This window comes from Salvia hispanica, chromosome 6 (genome assembly GCF_029641045.1).
Source record: "Salvia hispanica isolate PSC_SH4W2 chromosome 6, Shi_PSC_v1, whole genome shotgun sequence".
NCBI lineage: Eukaryota > Viridiplantae > Streptophyta > Magnoliopsida > Lamiales > Lamiaceae > Salvia > Salvia hispanica.
In genome coordinates this window covers 34,180,203-34,198,489 of record NC_142697.1, presented here as the reverse complement: position 1 = coordinate 34,198,489, position 18,287 = coordinate 34,180,203, and the positions used below count along the sequence as shown (strand labels likewise).

Genomic DNA, 18,287 nt, shown 5'->3' with positions numbered 1-18,287 from the left:
TTATATCTTGAGATTATAATAGTTTTGTCGAAGATTACTTTAAATTTGAGGAATTGTTTCCTTATTTATTTATTTATATGTTGCTTTACTTTCCTTGAATAGACTTATTAGAAGTCCTATAAATAGCTTCTCTTTACACTCTTAGCTAGATATCTCGAAAAATAAAGTGTATATTATCGTATAAATAGTAGCCTTCAGTGAGGGGAATATTAGGCCTCTTCAAAGGATAGTATAGGGTTTCTTCGGAGTATTGTTCTTCTATTGAGTTTGGCTTTTCTCTATTTTCGTTATTTTTTTTTATCGAATTATCTTTACTCCATATCAACAGTTACAATGAGTGATGGTACCTACTCGCTCTTTAGAAGCATGCTCAGTTTGACATGCCATTGCGCGTGGAAAGGATTGGAGAAGGCCGCGTTGGAACTAACGCCAAGTTCAGTATCATAAACACGTTCGATGCTAGTGTTCGAGGTTCGTGCACCACACATTAATCACACACCAACAACACAGAGCCAACACAACCCTTACTTCCTCTTGCATCTGCGGAGGTACTGTGTTTGATTCCTTTTTCTACCAAATTTAAAAAATACAAAATTAATTGGATTTAAAAAAGCAAAAAAAGAATAAATAAGACTCCTACTGAGAAGAAACCCTAATTACCAATTCACAAAGCAAACGCAACTCTGCCGCAATTTTCATTTCTTCTTCTTCAAGCATTGATTCAAATCCATCAATGGGGAGGCGTGATTTCTTCATAAATCTACCATCAGTGCTCACCACCAACATCCTCTCACGCCTCCCTCTCCGAACCCTTGCAATCAGCAAATGCGTCTGCAAACCATGGCGCAATCTCCTCTGCTCTCTCGATTTCGCCAAATCCCTTCTTTCCGATTTCGAAACCCCTCCCGACCTTGCTTGCTTGACGCCGTCGATATTCTACAACGAGTCTGGCTCAACTCGCTGCACACTTTTCGAACTCGAAGAGGAAGTCCTAATCGATGATGAAGAACGCGAAGACCATAATCAAAATCTCCACGAATTCCAAACCGAAGACGAAGATGAAGAAGAAGATGAAGTCGATTGCCGATTTCCAAATCCAATTTTCCTTGAACTTCACTACAAGCGGCTCACAAATTTCTATACTCAGCTCGGAGAAGCCGGAGAATCAAACCCATATTCAATGGTAGGTATCGCAGCTAATGGATTGTTGCTTGTATACTCACAGTTAGGGCATCCTAGCATCCCTCTTTTTATATGGAATCCTCTCACTCGTCAATGCATCAATCTCTTCAGCCCCAAACAATCCATTTCCTATATATTTAAGTTGAGTTTTGGATTCGGTGTGAGTCGAATTAGTGGGGAATATAAGGTCGTCTGCATCAATCGCGATGGATCTGCTCATCACGCATACACCCTCGGAACGGGAACATGGAGGTGCCTTGAAGCGGGCGCTGCTTCTGGTTTTGCATTCAATTTAGATGGACGGGTCGTGTGTAACGGAAACCTCCATTGGACCGTGTATGACTCCACTCGCCCCTTGTTGATATGTGGTTTTGACGTTGAAACAGAATGTTTTAGCATCTTCTCTGCTCCTACTGCCGCTGTGGATGAGCGCCTAACTGTGGAGTTGAGTGTTTTGAGCGACTGTCTGTGTGTTTCTTATGCACCGGAGAATGAAATTGTCATCTGGTCAATGAAGGAATACCGAGACGAGGAATCTTGGACCATGGAGTACAGGTTGAGCACTTATGGTGTTAATTTTGACTATGGGATAGGGTCTGTTTATCCTATCAAAGTTTTCAATGATGGTGACGTTTTGATGTTGATGGTGCCGGAAGACTTTAACTTCTACTCCAGAATGAGGTGGCTCATCCACTACTCCAACAAGACAGGTACCATTGAACAGCTCGGGTTGATTGATGTACAGCTCGGTGTGATGGGGTTACCCGGTGTGGTCAAGGAAGATCTACGTTTGATCGAGGATGTGGATGTACGGAATCACCTCACCTATGCCATGATTTTCACTCTGTCCTTCTCTCACTAAAGAGTTTTGGAATTGAGAATGTAATCTCTCATTCTAGTTCATAATGTTGTTTTGTCGTTAGTTGGTCCTGTTTGTGTTGAAGGTTTCTTTGCAGTGTGGTGTTTGGGTTTGGCCTTATCCATGTCAACCCAACACGCACTATATGCCACCGTTAGATGGCGAATTGGTGTTGTTTGATACGATCATGAATAAAATTTGTTGATTAACTGAGAAGTATTCAACTATTACTTGATGCATTGATCTAGCATTGCAAGTACTGCTAGTTTTGATTTCGATTTTGATTGGGATTGTTTTTGAATGGTGTTTTTATCCATTTAAACTTTCCAAAGATGGTGACATTTTGATATTGCTAGAAAAATATTGGCTAGAGCAGGGAACAAGTTCTTTTAGTGAGACAAATCTCCTTGGTAAAGGAAGCATCGGTAAAGTCCTCAAAGCAACACTAGCAGATGGGACAGAAGTTGCGGTGAAAGTGTTCAACTTATAAGTAGAAGGAGCCATCAGGATCTTTGAAAGTGAGAGTCATATATTGAGCACTATTCGACATAGAAACTTGGTGAAGATACTTGGTTGTTGCAGTAACCCTGAATTCAAACCTTTGATTCTTGCATATATGCCGAATGGAAGCTTGGAGAAATGGCTGCATTCGGACAAGAATTGTCTTGATCTGGTGCAAAGACTACAAGTAGCAATAGATGTGGCGTTAGCTTTGGAATATCTTCATCATGACCATACATACCCTGTCATTCACTGTGATATAAAGCCAAGCAATGTGTTGCTTGATGCAGATATGACTGCTCATGTTGGGGACTTTGGTATCGCCAAGCTCTTTGACCACGACGAGGCTGTAGTTCACACTATAGCCAGGGGAACTATTGGTTATGCAGCACCAGGTGATGCGTAATTTATAAAATCTTGAATTTCACTTTCTTATTATGTTATTATGTTGATTGGTGTTGAACGTGTGAATTACAATTTGTAGAGTTTGGATCAGAAGGAACGGTATCTACAATGGGAGATGTATACTGTTATTATGGGATACTGTTGTTGGAGACGTTTACAAGCAAGAAACCGACAGATGATATGTTCAATGGAGAAATGAGCATAAAGGAGTGGGTGGGTAAAGCATTAAACGAAAATGCAATAAGCGTAGTTGTGGCCTCTGTTTTGGTATCAATAGAAGATGGACAATTCTCTGCAAAGTTAGAATGTGTGACATCTGTTTTTGAACTGGCGATGAAATGTTTGGCCTTTTTACCACATGAAAGAATCAACATGAAGCAAGTAGTAGCTGCTCTACAGAAGATCAAAGCAAAGTTTACAGTGGAAGATATGCAGAAGAAGCATCGCAGGTGATAGATTGTTAAATACTTGCTTTAGTTAAATAATAATGTTGTGTATGTTTGTGTGTCGAGGTATTTGGTGTGGCAAGTATGTTTGTATATTGTGGAGGGAGTAGTTTGTGAATTTTGTGAGTATTTATAGATTGCAAATGGTTGTATAGTGTGGAGGGAGTAGTAGTGATTTTGTGTGTATTTATGGATTTGAAGGGTTGTATAGTGTCTAGTATGTTGGCACAGATCTGTCCCGAACGCCAATTTTCTTTTTGGTACGAATTTCAAAAATTGTAAATGAAAATTGGTTGAAAAACTTAATATAATATATATATTAGTCTTATAATAAAATTTGAGCTAAATAAGTTAGTAAAATGTGTGATCTACTATGATAAAAAAAAAAAAGAAAAAAAGAAGAAGTAAAAGTAGACTCTTAATACGAAACATACTTAAATGGGAAAAGTGAAGCTAGGACGGGGAAATATATGGGAATTGGGAATACATCTTATATCCTAAATTCCTAATATTGCTATTATTGCTCAACTGGAATTATTATTACCACAACTAAAGTTAAACTTTTATGTCACATTTTCAATCACAACACATCCAACTAAATCAATCAACTTATTAGAAATGGCCACTCACTCCTTAAAAGGCCTCATAAGGGGAGGGTTATCCACACTTATATAGGTGAGCTAGGATCGTCACCAAGTCGATGTGGGACAAGATATAGAGAGTTTTAACACGTCCCCTCATGTGTGGGCCAGAATGACACATCGGACTTCTATCACGTGGGTAGGCAAGAGAAGAGATAAAGAGATATAATCCATCATCGGACTTGAAATTACAATAATAGTAGGATATGGATATCCTATTGCACTCACGATACACACACTGCAAACTCGTTCACACCACCACCACCATAGATGGCAAGATATCACCGGAATCGAAACGTGAACTTCGGCTGGCCATTCGGAAGGAAGATCCCGAAATATCTAAAATAAAGGAAAGATATCAAGCAATAAAATCCCTCGTTCAAGTTTTCTCCCGCTTCTTCTACGTATGTTTGAGTTCTCCATTAATGGGGCGTGATTTCTTCCAAATTCTGCCATCAGAATTAACGACCAACATCCTCTCACGCGTCCCTATTCCGAACCATTGCAATCAGCAAATGCGTTTGCAAATCATGGCTCAATCTGCTCGATTCCGACTACTTCAAAATAAAAACCCCTCCCGCCTTAGTTTGCTTGAAGGAGAACGCTTCTCGTTGAACGATTTTCGAACTTGAAGACGAAGCCGATTTGGAGAGTCACGATCTTCATTATGTTCCGTTAACGGATTTCCATACACCTCACGGATGCGAACCAATGGGATGTACCGCTGCTAATGGATTGCTTCTTCTATACACAATTAGAAGAGATGTTGAAAATCTGGTTTAACATATGCAATCCTCTCACTCGTCAATATATTGTGCTCTGCCATCCTAAGATAAGTGGGCAATATAAGGTGGTCTGTATCACTGAGGTTGGTGGATCTGAGTATTTTCAAGTATACATCCTCGGAACGGGAATATGGATGCGCGTTGAAACCGGCGTTGCTTCTGGTTTCACATTCTGTTATCTTGTTCAACATGCTGCATGTAATGGGAACCTCCATCGGACGGTGGATGTTTTGGATAGACCTTGCTTTCGGATCTGTGGTTTTGATGTTGAAACAGAATATTTTAGCATCTTCTCTCCTCCTGCACCTCTAACTCTTCTTGATGATAGAGTTGATGATTTACATTTGGTGTTTAATGTTGTTAGCGACTTCTTGTGTTTTTGTTACACAGTGGATTATGAAATTATCATCTGGCTAATGAAAGAATACAGAGTTGAGGAATCTTGGTCCATAGAGTACAAGTTGAGTACTATTGGTTTTGATATCGATGGTGGTTGGGTTAACAATTTTGCTTGTCGTATCAAAATGTTCAAAGATGGCGACGTTTTGATGATACTTGATGGAGAAGACCTTATCTACTACTCCAACAAGACAAGAAGTACTCAACATATAGGTATGTTTAATGATGCAAATGAGGGGTATTACGTTAATGTTGCAACCATTTTCACTCCTAGCCTTTTCAAACTAGAGAGTTTCGGATTAGAGAATGTGATCTCGTTCCAAATCATAATTTTAGTCTACATTTTTGTTTTGGTCGTTATATGGCCTTATTTACATTATGTCATTATGATCCACTTATTTTCACATCTCACTTCCTCCATTAATTCTCTCTCCCACTTACTAGTTACTACATATATACTCTCATAAAAAATCAAAATCTCTGTCTTGTTTTTGTATTATCTATGCGTTGCTATGTTTTGCTTAACATTTCTGTATTAGTATAAACTATTCTTTGCTATGGTGTTTGCACATGTACAAAATGTTTTGGTCGTTATATGGCCTTATTTACATTATGTCATTAAGATGCGTTTGTATTGAATGTTTTATTATCGTGTGGTGTTTGGATATTACCTTTTGATGCTGTGTTGTTATCTTATCTGGCTAATGTAGTACTATCATCGTCATTAAAAAATACTCACCCCGTCCCACTATAGGAATCACTCATATTGTGGGCACAAATTTTAAGAAATATAAAGAATAGTGGTTAAAATAAGTTAGTGGAACCACTTTTTTTTATTAGTTTAAAACGTGAGTGAAGTGAGTTAGTGGATTGTGGGACCTACTTATCATTTATGGTAATAATGAAGTGCGACTCTTGTTGTGAGACGGACCAAAATGCAATGTGTGACTCCTATTGTCGGATGGAGGGAGTAGAAACTTTTAAAATGACACCGGTTTTAATACACAATTGGTAAGACTGAGCGAAAAATGAGTAAAGTAAGAGATAGGAAGAAAAAAGCATTGGAAGTAGTGTTAGTGGATTATGTTTCCCACTTAAACTAAAAAGTTTATATTTTTAAGGGACATACTAAAATGGAAATAGTTTTGATTTTTAAGGAGGGAGGTAGCATATACATATTGTGGAGCACCGTATATACTAGAATCACTTTTGCTAGAGTGATTTCAAGTTTTGGTATTTTATTTATAGCCACCATTTAAGAATCATCAGACCGAATATTTAAGTCTTCTTGAATAGGAAAATCGATCTTGTGATTGTGAAAGGACGATAGGATGTTTGCGAGATGCGTTGTTCCGGGGATGGACAAGGAACGTGCATGTTACAAGATGTAATAAGTTTGGAATACAATTTAGCTAGTTCAAAAGATGATGAAAAGAAATTTAGTTTGTAAGACATTCACCTCCAACAAATAAGTTGGATTTTGGAAGTAGAGTATAGAGTAAACGAGGAACCATTACTGATCACTTTAAAAATCTGGTTGATCCTGTAAACTTTTCAAGCTGCCCCGCTAATTAAATTTTATAATAGCAAATTATGATCTTACCTTAATTTTTTTTTATTGTTTTACAAGTCTATTTGAAAATATTGTGTTATGTTATACTCCCTCCGTACCACTTAAGATGACATATTTTTCTTTTTAATTTGTCCCAACTAAGATGACACGTTTCTTTTTTTTAGGAAACTCTTTCTTTCTAATTAACAAATCCAATCACTTTTTTTTCACTCCTATTAAAATATTCATCTTTCTTTCTCTTTCTATTTTAATATTTACATCCACTTTTTCTCTCTTTAATTAAACACATTAACTAATACCTCCTCAGATCTAGTGGCGACCAAGAAATTAGGAAGCACCAATTTGACTCATTAACTTCAGACTTGTCATCAATTTGAAGTCTGGTTGGTTGTTGGCGAGTGAAGACATTTCAACTACTTATTATATTATAAGAATACTTTTTTGAAATTTAAAATTTAATGTAATTAGTTATCACTTTATTAGTTGAAGTAGTTATTATTTTTTTGGTAAAAGGAAGAAGTTATTTATTTAGTGGTAAATGTTCATGTGAGAATCATTTTTATTAATATACTTCCTCCGTCCACGAAAAATAGAGCATATTTGCTATTTTTGGTTGTTCGCGAAAAATAGAGCACATTTGCTATTTTTGGTTATCCACGAAAAATAGAGCACATTTTAAAAAGAAAAGTTTTCAACAACTTATCTCCTTACTTTTTTTCATTCTCTCTTACTAATAATAGAGACCCCACATTCCACTAACACTACTTCTCTCTTACTTTTTTTCTTTTCTCTCTTACTTTACCAATTAAACATTAAAACTCGTGTTGTTCATAATGTGTCCTATTTTGTCGTGGAAGGGAGAATATTTTTTTTTCTATGTCTTTCTTATTTTATTAATTTTGAATTAAAAATCATGCCGTTTAAGAAATTTTCAATTTTAAGAAACAAAGGGCCTATGTCTTTTAAAGATAGATTACATTTATTATTTTGGAATGTCTCTTAAAAATAGATCAATTCTATTTAAGAAAATATTTTTTTTCTAATAAGGTGAGTCTCATTCTACACTAACTATACTCCAATTACTTTTTCTTTCTGTCTCTTTTACTTTACCAATTTTATATTAAAACCATTATAGATTCAAATGTTTTCTATTATTTAGGAACAAAATGAGTACATATTTAGTCTGATTTGGTGATATTAGGCATGATTTTATCATATTTATTTTCTAAATCTTAATTAAAATCTCCAAAATATTTTCCATATAATATTAGACGTGAATTAGGCGTAATGAAAATATCCTAAGTCTTTTCCATATAATATCAGATGTGATTTAGGAGTAATATTTATTTTCTAAATCTTAAATAAAATCATGTAAAATTTTTTAATCCAAAGTTCACCCTAAAATTTTAATAAAATCACGGTTATACTAGTTTTATAGATAAAACTTCTAAATCTTTTTCATTCCCTATTATTTTTTGTTTAATTAAATATTTCTCTTAAATATTTTTATATATTTCAATATATTCTACAAACTAATACTCATATTCTAATTAAAAAACCAAGTCTCTCTATATCACAAAATATACACAGCTACTTTTCAATAATGGAGGTTGATAACTTCACAAATCTACCAACAGAAATCACCACCGAAATCCTGTCACGTCTCTCTAAGAAAAGCCTTGCAATAAGCAAATCTGTTTGCAAAGCATTCGTCAAATCCAAAATCAAACACCACCCGCCCTAGTTCAATTTTATGGGGGGAATAACTCTACTCGGTGCAAGATTATCGAAATTGAAGACGAAGACGAAGCTGATCTGGAGAGCCACGATCTTCACTACCATCCGCTCACAGATTTGGTGATCCCTCACGGATACACAAGACAAATGTTAGGCATCACTGCTAATGCATTGCTTCTTCTCTACTCACTATCAAGAAAAGGTAATCCTATTTACATATGCAATTTGATCAGTCGTGAATATACCGAGCTCAGTTACCCTGACGACTCCACTCCGTATATGTTGTTGCAATTGGGATTAGGTGTGAGCAAAATAAGTGGGAAATATAAGGTGCTCTCAATCAACGCGGACACCGGTTCCGGCTCTCATTTTGTAAACACCCTCGGAACGAAAACATGGAGGAGCATTGATGCGGGGGCTGCTTCTGGTTTAAGTATCTAGGGTGGACCCGTTTTATTATGTAATGACAACCTCCATTGGTTGGTATATGATTGGAGGAAAGGCAAATGGGTAGTTTGTGCTTTTGACGTTGAAACATGTTTTAGCATCTTCTCTCTTCCTCCTATGGATATTAGACATGGGCAATTGTCTGTTTTGAGGGACTGCCTGTGCTATTCTTACTACATACACAACAACGATGAAATTGTAATCTGGACGATGAAGGAATACCAAGTCAATGAATCTTGGATCACAGAGTACAAGATGAGTACTATTGGTTTAGGTTTATCTCTTCTTAAGGAACATATATCTGTTGAAGCATTTAAACTTTTTAAAGATGGTGATGTTTTGATGTTGCTGGACAGTTCTTTTCTAGTCTACTACTCCAACAAGACTAGAACTCTTCTAGAAGTTAATGTGTTGAAGGATGCAGATGCAAAGAAGGGTTTTGCCTTGATTTTCAATCTTAGCCTTCTCCCACTCAAGAGTTTGGGATTCAAGAATGTGATCTCGTTTTAATCCATAATTATAGTCTACATATGTGTTCGTGTCGAATGTTTGATTGTCTTTGTAGGCTCCTCTGAAACTATTTATGGATTGATTGTTATTCATCCGGAGCTTGTTTGTGCCATCTAATGAATTAAAGGTAATATAAGTCTTTTATCTTAAGTAAATTACAGAAACATAATTATAACTTTAGCATGAATTAATTCGAAATGTATCTCAGTTTTTTCCCATTTGACACCAACCGCATTAAAATGAATTATTGTTGTGATGGTGGTCTTAGCCATGTTGTTACTTGTTTGTGTTGCCAATTTTAGAAGGTGGTTTGTGGCGGTGGTGAGTTTAATGCATTATCGTGCGAACAACCAACGAGCATTCTAGGTAGGACTTAGAACGTATCGGTCAAGCATCGAGGGGAGGTGGCATTCGAAACCCCACCGGCCGTAGTCTGCATGCTGTGAATTGCAATTTTATGCATTTGCAGTATACTATTGAAGTGCCTGCTAATCGATTGTCTTGACCGCGTGAAATTAGTTTTCATTGTATGATTCTTTTGATAATGTGCTCGAATGTACAAAAAATTGCAACTTACTCATCAATTGTTAGTTTACTTACAGATCTTGGTCATCCAATTGTTTCAAGCATGTTAACTATATGTAATTTTTCATGACATATGGTATCATTGTCATAATTGAGTATGTAAATGCAACGCGATCCGCAAAGCTCATTCGTAGAATGTCGGGCCTTTAAATGATTTTCCAATAATATGATGTGCAATAGCAATTTTAATCACAAAACATCATTAGCTTTAAGCTTTAATGTTTGCGTTTTCTTTATTTGGATACAAACGACAAGAATAAATAATTCCAAATTTACAACTAAGTATTGAGCATTGAACAAACTTGATGCAAGATGCTCGATCATGCTTACCTACCATTGAGAGGTCGAGTATGCTCGATCAAGCATTTAATCCTCGAATTAACTTTGTGCGTTTTTTATGCAATATGCTTGATTGTGTGCTTGCTTAACAATTTGAGGTTGAGCATCGTGGCATTGCCCGGTTCAATTACTATAGCCCGCTGCAGCGTAGACATGTTCGGGTTTAAGCCCAAACAAGACATAAGGAGCTCAATTTCTTAGTTACGTGTTACCTGGTTAAGGGCCACCGTTGTTGATGCCCTTAGGGCCGCCTGCTTAACCCGTTGTCTCATCGCTTGCCTTTACCCTTTAGGCACCCTCGTTCCAACGGAGGCAGCGAAGCCGGAGTTTAAAATTTGAGGATAAAAGAAAATTTTCTCCAATTTTTTGAATTTTAGAATAACGATGTCTCCATTAGAATTAAGAGTGCAATTAATTTCGAAAATAAAGAAAACAATACTCTGTAGTATTTAATGTGAAGAAGCCCTAAATTCTAATATTTTTGCCGCTGCTACTCTTTCTTCTTCACTGTAAGCATTCCATTTCTACCATCAATGGAGCGCAATTTCTTCACAAATCTGCCATCTGAAATCACCACCGACATCCTCTCACGCCTCCCTCTCCGAAGCATTGCATTGAGCAAGTGTGTTTGCAAATCATGGCTCAATCTGCTCGATTTCGACGATTTCAAATTCAAAACCCCACCCGCCCTAGCTCTCTTGCAGCAGACAAACTCAACTCGGTGCTCGATTTTCGAATTTGAAGACGAAGACGGAGCCGATCTAGAGATCCATGATCTTCACTACATTCCGCTCACACATTTCGAAATTAGAGACGAAAATTCAGAAATACTGGTAGGTATGGCTGCAAATGGATTGCTTTTTATACACTCACAGGGAGGGTTTCCTCAAATTCCTCTTTTTATATGCAATCCGATCACTCGTCAATATATCGAGCTCTGGTGCCCTGAGGAATACATTGTAGATGATGACGATGATGATGATGATGATGTACATATTATGCTTAGTTATGGATTTGGAATGAGCAAAATTAGCGGGCAATATAAGGTGCTCTGTAATTATATAGACGCGAGTTCCGACTCTTATCGTCATGTATACACCCTTGGAACAGGAACATGGAGGCTTGTTGAGGCTGGCGCTGTTTCTGGTCTCGGAACCTGTTCACCTGGATACTTTGTTTTTAACGGCATCCTCCATTGGGTAGGAGGAGAAGATGATTTGGCTCATACCTTATGGGTTTGTGGTTTTGATCTTGAAAACGAATGTTTTGACATCTTCTCTCCTCCTCCTCCTCCGTCTGTAGATGGACGTGGCAGTCAAACCAGGGAGTTGTCTACTTTGATGGACTGCCTTTGTTATTCGTACACATGGGAAGATGATATTGTCATCTGGTTGATGAAGGAGTACCAGGTCGAGGAATCTTGGACCAATCTGTACAAGATAAGTAGAAATGGTTTTGATTTGGATTGGGATTTTGCATCTGATTGGAAATATATGGGTGTTAAACCAATTAGACTTTTTAAAGATGGTGACGTTTTGATGCTGCTGGACCAAAAGAAACTCATCTACTACTCCAACAAGACAAAAACTATTCAACAAGTAGGTATGTTAAATGATGCAACTGCGCAGAATTACGTTAGTGCCATGATTTTCACTCCAAGCCTTTTCTCCTTCAAGAATTTCGTATTCGAGAATGTGATCTCGTTTTAGTTAGTCTAGATTTGTGTGTTTGTATGGAAGTTTTGTTTGTGGTGTAGTTTTTGGATTATAAGTCTTCTTTGTTGTTTCCTGTTCAGTTTTGGCCTTATCTTGTTGACCCGACACACACTATATGTGGGGCCTGGGTACTATATATATTTTTGGATGTTGTATGTAATATTGTTGTCGCTACTGCACCTATACTATCTCTTGCGATTTTGCAATAATGCGCATCAATTAACCCCAAATTGTACCCTAAATGGAATTTTGTTAATTACCTCTGTTATGGAGAGCCTTTCATGGGCTTTTGTCAGAGGTTCAATCAGATTTCGACGTCCTTGGTCCAGATTCTGCAGTTTCAGCATCAGGCAACCAGAAAGTATGTTGAGATTTTGTTTATTGGTTGCTGTTTGATTTGGTCTTACTGTTTGACCTGACACACACTGTTTGCAAGCCTGTACATATATTTTGCGATGTTGTCTATATTCTCTTTCTAGTTAATAATGTTGGTCTACGTCTATGTTTATCCCTATCTGTTGTTGTTCGTTTCAAATGTTTATTGTGTCAAGCCAACACGCACGATTTGTTAGGCTTGATTAGCTAGTGTATATATTAATGCGGGCTGTTGATTATTATCTCATTCTAGTCTGTAATGTTAATCTACATTTTTTGTTATCGGGCTGTTTGAACAAAAATTAAATCACATTGTTGTCGTGTTCGTTTTTGTGCTAAGACTTTTCTTATCTTGTCTTCTACGGGTTTGTCATGAAGGAAGGAAGGCTCTTTAACACAAAATTAGAACTTAAAGAAGAACAATCCTCCAAAGAAGCCTATTGTTGTTTTAAGAGATGTCAAACTCTTCAAAATAGGAAATGTTTATGGGAAGCAACTCTAACCTAGAAATGTAAATTAACTAAAAACTAATTAAACAAGGAAACAGACCCTCAAACTTGAAAAGTAATGTTGACATAATGTAGATACAGCTGAATATAATTTCAAGATTATAATGGAGATCACAATCTTGGTCTCTATCAACTACCCCGATGTGGAAACAGCTTTGCACACATAGCTGGCTTCGCAAATGAATTACTGCCTGTGTTATTCTCACACATTGGGCGGTATATTATCATAGGTATGTTTAAGGATGCAGCTATCGGTTTCCTTACGATTATAATAGTTTTATAGATAACTCTCCTAAATTATTTTCATATACTCCATTATTTGTTATAGTAAATATTCCTTCCAATTTTGATTAAATTTCTAAAATATTTTTATATACTTAAATATATCCTATAAACTAATACTCATATTCCTAAAAAAAACTAAGTCACTATATCCAAATCTTCTAAATGATTTATTCAAGATTTGATTAAGATTTAAGAAAGAAATATCATTACATCAAGCCAATAATATCACCAAATCATGTAACTGAATCATGCCTAATATTTTGTCTGAGTTTTGTGTTATAAAAAAAGTGGCCCATATTCGGAAGAGAAGAACCCTGATTCTTAATTTTATTAATTTCTGTTGTTAATGGAGCTTAATTACTTCACAAATCTACCATAAGAAATCACCACTGAAATCCACTCATGGCTCTCTATCCGAAGCCTTGCTATCAACAAATCCGTTTGCAAACCATGGCGCGATCTTTTGAAATCCGATGATTTTGTCAAATCCAAAATCAAAACCCCGCCCGCCCTAGTTCGATTGACGTCGAGCAGATGGTGGAAGTCAACTCGGTGCACGATTTTCGAGATTGAAGACGTAGATAATTTGGAGAGCCATGATCTTCACTACCATCCGCTCATAGATTTCAAGATCAAAGGACTAATGGAAGGCTACAGAGTGCGAAAGCACTGTGTCGCCGCTAATGGATTGCTTCTTATTTACTCAAGATTTAGCAATCTTATTTACATATGCAATCCGATCACTCATGAGTATACCGAGCCCTACTGCCCTGTGACCGGATCATGTGATGCGATTTGGATTTGATGTCAGCGAAATAAGTGGGCAATATAAGGTGATTTGTATCATTTCGTTCCATAAATCCGACTCTCATTATGTGTACACCCTCGGAACAGGAACATGGAGGTGCCTTGAAGGCGGCACGGTTTTTGGTTTCGAATTCGATTTAGTTGGGTGCATAGTATGTAATGGCAACCTCCATTGGAAAGTAGTTGACTTGAGTCATCAAATGGATTTGTAGTTTTGACCTTAAACAGAACGTTTTAGCATCTTCTCCCTTCCTCTTGCGGGAATTAGAGATGGGGAATTATCTGTTTTGAGGGACTGCCTGTGTTATTCTTATTACAACGAACGCCAAGATGAAATTCTCATTTGGACGATGAAGGAATACCAAGTTAGTGAATCTTGGACCATAGAGTACAACATGAGTACTACTTATTTTGATAGGCATTATACACAGTTGAAGCAATTAAAATTTTTAAAGATGGTGATGTTTTGATGTTGCTGGACCATTCTATTAAAATCTACTACTCCAACAAGACTAGAACTCTCCAACAAGTCAATATGTTGAACGATGCAGATGCAGACTATGCCCTGATTTTCAATCCTAGTCTTCTCTCACTGAAGAGTTTCGGTTTCGAGAATGTGATCTTGTTTTAACTACATATGTGTTTGTGTCGAATGTTTGGTTGTCTTTGTAGGCTCATCTGGAACTGTTTATGGATTGATTTTTTTTCATCCGGAGCTTGTTTGTGCGTTCTAATGAATAAAAGGTAATTTAATTCTTTTATCTTAAGTAAATTACGGAAGCATAATTATAAATTTAGCATGAAAACAGTTCGAAATGTATCAAAGTTTTTTCCCATCTGACACCAACAAGTTAATATGATGAAGGATGCAGATGCAAAGAATGGTTATGCCCTGATTTTCAAACCTAGCCTTCTCTCACTCAAGAGTTTCAGATTTGAGAATGTGATCTCGTTCTAGTCCATAATTGTAGTCTACATTTGTGTGTTTGTGTCGAAGATTTTTTGTGTGTGTAGTTTTCCAGTTCTAAGGCTTCTTTGTCATTTATTGTTCGGGTTTGGCCTTGTTGTGTCGAATAAAAATTGTAGTTTAATTTATTCATTCGAATGAATTCCATGCGAATCATACACATAGTTGTTACTTACAAAAGTGGAATTATCTAACACAACACATCAAACAATTAACCACACACACATACAAATTGATATAAGTAGTTTGAGGTTTTAATTTTGATTTATATTCTTTTATTAAGAATAAGGTTGCATTTTCACAATTAAAATTACAGTGTAGGCAATATTTTTTACGGATAAATAAAAAAATAGGAGTATAAAAAGTTCTAAGAAGAAGCAAAATTCTAGGTTTGGACCGGTCTGGAAAACCCATTTTGAAAAATGGGACACTTTTTCATGATGAAAATGGTGTTGAAGATTATATGTAATCGGTGCAAACGATATGCCTTATTGAGAGGATTAGTAGGTCTTTTCGGAGGACTGTCTTGGGCCTCTCCGATAACAACCGCCTTTTCTCCATATCATTTGGTGCGTGAATGCAGTGGCGGAACCAGAAATTTAAATAAGCCGAGGCTAATTTTTTACTTTTTTTTTAAATATAGTATGAAAATATTTAATTTTACATATAATGTCTATACAATTTTTACGACATACTAGATGATACTCCCTTTGTCCGCGAATAGGAGTCTTGTTTTTCATTTTAGTCCGTCCGCAAATAAGAGTTTCGGTTTCTTTTTACTGTAAATGGTAATAAGATCTCACATTTCACTAACTCATTCCAATCACATTTCATTTTAAACTAATACTATGTACAAGTGGAATTCAATTCCACTAACTTTTTTTCAGTCACTTTTCTTCAACATTTCTTAAAACTTGTGCCTTCAAAAAATGAGACTCCTAATAGTAGATAGAGTGACTAATTGTTTTGAGCAAGTAGTCGTACCTTCAAATCGCTGAAGAATTATCTCATTTTTAAATTTTTTTTTTTTAAAATTCTTTCTCAATCTTAGATAGCTAAGATATCATTCCCATTTATCTCCCATTCTACTTTTCAAATCTATAATAATAAGTTGTATCCAAGTCCAAATCCAAGTAAGGTATTGAGGCATAAAAAATTTATAAACATAAAAAGCACAATTACGTACACTATTGCTCCAAATTAGATTATTATATTCGATTTTATTATATTTTGTAATTTTATCAAATAATTAACATTTACATACCCTAATATCCATCAAAATTCTTACCAGAATCGTGCAAATCTCTGGCAGGGGCGTGACTCGTGATTATTAATTTGGGCTAATTATGTCAAAGCATCATTAGTTAATTTAGTACTACACTAAAGGCCAAAAATAAAAAGCGGCCCAAAAATAAAATAATTGGTCCAAAAATTAAGAAGCCCAAGTCTTTGTCTTCTCCCCTAATTCAATTTCAGAGACGCAGAGAGCGGCGCTGAGCGGAACTCGCTGGAACTGGACGATTGGAGTGCAGGGGCGGATGCCGGTCGGAGGAAGGCCGTATAAGAGGGAATCGGGGTCTGGTGCCGGCTAAGCCCCCGCTGGCGCGGGGCCTTGGCCCTGTGTAGTTCCGCCGCTGCGTGAATGACTCAATGGATTTGACACAGTGGCGGATTCAGGATTAAAAAATGGAGGGGGCGGAATAAAATAATAAAATATTAAATATAATACTCCAATATGTTTTTTTAGCAAAATGAAAGTCTATTACAATTCAAGTAGCTCTAGCATCTGTTAACCGAGACAACTGATTTCTAAGGTATCCATATCTTGAAAATCCTATCTTGAAAACGTTTCAAGATTCTTTCATTAGAAACACTAGCAAAGATGGATCTTTCATTATATACTACCAAACTGTCATTCAACCACTCATCTTCCATCCTATTCCACTAGTCAGTCTTGACAAATTTCATTGCTGGAAATACTCTTTCAACAGATGCAGTCGCTACGGGTAAGATCAATACCAACTCAATCGGGCGATAAACCAACGAAAAAACTATCTTTCTTAGTTTCAACAATCTTCTGAGATAGGCTAGCCAAATCTTCAATAGCATTCTAGCGTGCATCTCTTCTCACAATATCAACAAAAGTTTCAAGTTGTTTAAACAATTCAGTATGTTGAGTCGATGTGAAGTCTTTTGGGTAAAGAGTAGCAAGATGAACAAGCTTATCAATTTTAAAAGCAGCGAAATCATTTTTTGGATCGAGGCATGCCATACAACTTAGCAAGTCTGTGGATGTTATTTCAATTGAGCATGGGGTAATGGTTATTTTTTCGGTCAACGGGGCGACGTCGGAGGCAACGGAGGGGGCAGATATGGAAAATATACATCCAGGATAAAGGAAAATTAGTCGCAAGGTGGGGGCGACCGCCCCCACCTACCCCCGCCTGGATCCGCCACTGATTTGACAGATGAAGCTAGTGATCTTCATTATATCTTGAGATTATAATAGTTTTGTCGAAGATTACTTTAAATTTGAGGAATTGTTTCCTTATTTATTTGTTTATATGTTGCTTTACTTTCCTTGAATAGACTTATTAGAAGTCCTATAAATAGCTTCTCTTTACACTCTTAGCTAGATATCTCGAAAAATAAAGTGTATATTATCGTATAAATAGTAGCCTTCAGTGAGGGGAATATTAGGCCTCTTCAAAGGATAGTATAGGGTTTCTTCGGAGTATTGTTCTTCTATTGAGTTTGGCTTTTCTCTATTTTCGTTATTTTTTTTTATCGAATTATCTTTACTCCATATCAACAGTTACAATGAGTGATGGTACCTACTCGCTCTTTAGAAGCATGCTCAGTTTGACATGCCATTGCGCGTGGAAAGGATTGGAGAAGGCCGCGTTGGAACTAACGCCAAGTTCAGTATCATAAACACGTTCGATGCTAGTGTTCGAGGTTCGTGCACCACACATTAATCACACACCAACAACACAGAGCCAACACAACCCTTACTTCCTCTTGCATCTGCGGAGGTACTGTGTTTGATTCCTTTTTCTACCAAATTTAAAAAATACAAAATTAATTGGATTTAAAAAAGCAAAAAAAGAATAAATAAGACTCCTACTGAGAAGAAACCCTAATTACCAATTCACAAAGCAAACGCAACTCTGCCGCAATTTTCATTTCTTCTTCTTCAAGCATTGATTCAAATCCATCA

At 36.6% G+C, this 18,287-nt stretch overlaps 3 protein-coding genes across 3 annotated transcripts; all 3 read left to right on the top strand.

The window, feature by feature from the left end:
• The first annotated feature begins 733 nt into the window (after nt 1-733).
• On the top strand, nt 734-2,044 carry LOC148923668 (putative F-box protein At3g10240). The gene has a single exon (XM_089061570.1). The coding sequence runs from the start codon at nt 734-736 to the stop codon at nt 2,042-2,044; it is 1,311 nt and encodes a 436-aa protein (XP_088917696.1).
• A 307-nt stretch (nt 2,045-2,351) lies between these two features.
• On the top strand, nt 2,352-3,627 carry LOC148923667 (putative LRR receptor-like serine/threonine-protein kinase At3g47570). Its single transcript, XM_089060419.1, has 2 exons — nt 2,352-2,937; nt 3,027-3,627. Exons 1-2 carry the CDS (start codon nt 2,658-2,660, stop codon nt 3,398-3,400), a joined length of 654 nt encoding a protein of 217 aa, XP_088916545.1. The 5' UTR covers nt 2,352-2,657; the 3' UTR covers nt 3,401-3,627.
• Nucleotides 3,628-10,942: 7,315 nt separating this feature from the next.
• LOC125206663 (F-box/kelch-repeat protein At3g23880-like) lies at nt 10,943-12,118 on the top strand. Its single transcript, XM_048105902.1, has one exon. It carries the CDS (start codon nt 10,943-10,945, stop codon nt 12,116-12,118), a length of 1,176 nt encoding a protein of 391 aa, XP_047961859.1.
• The last annotated feature ends 6,169 nt before the right edge of the window (nt 12,119-18,287 follow it).

Bases quoted from the DNA above. Each gene is read 5' to 3' on its own strand.
- LOC148923668 (XM_089061570.1), top strand. From the start codon at position 734: ATGGGGAGGCGTGATTTCTTCATAAATCTACCATCAGTGCTCACCACC.
- LOC148923667 (XM_089060419.1), top strand. From the start codon at position 2,658: ATGCCGAATGGAAGCTTGGAGAAATGGCTGCATTCGGACAAGAATTGT. The intron at 2,938-3,026 runs GTGATGCGTAAT...TACAATTTGTAG, and splicing joins TATTGGTTATGCAGCACCAG to AGTTTGGATCAGAAGGAACG.
- LOC125206663 (XM_048105902.1), top strand. From the start codon at position 10,943: ATGGAGCGCAATTTCTTCACAAATCTGCCATCTGAAATCACCACCGAC.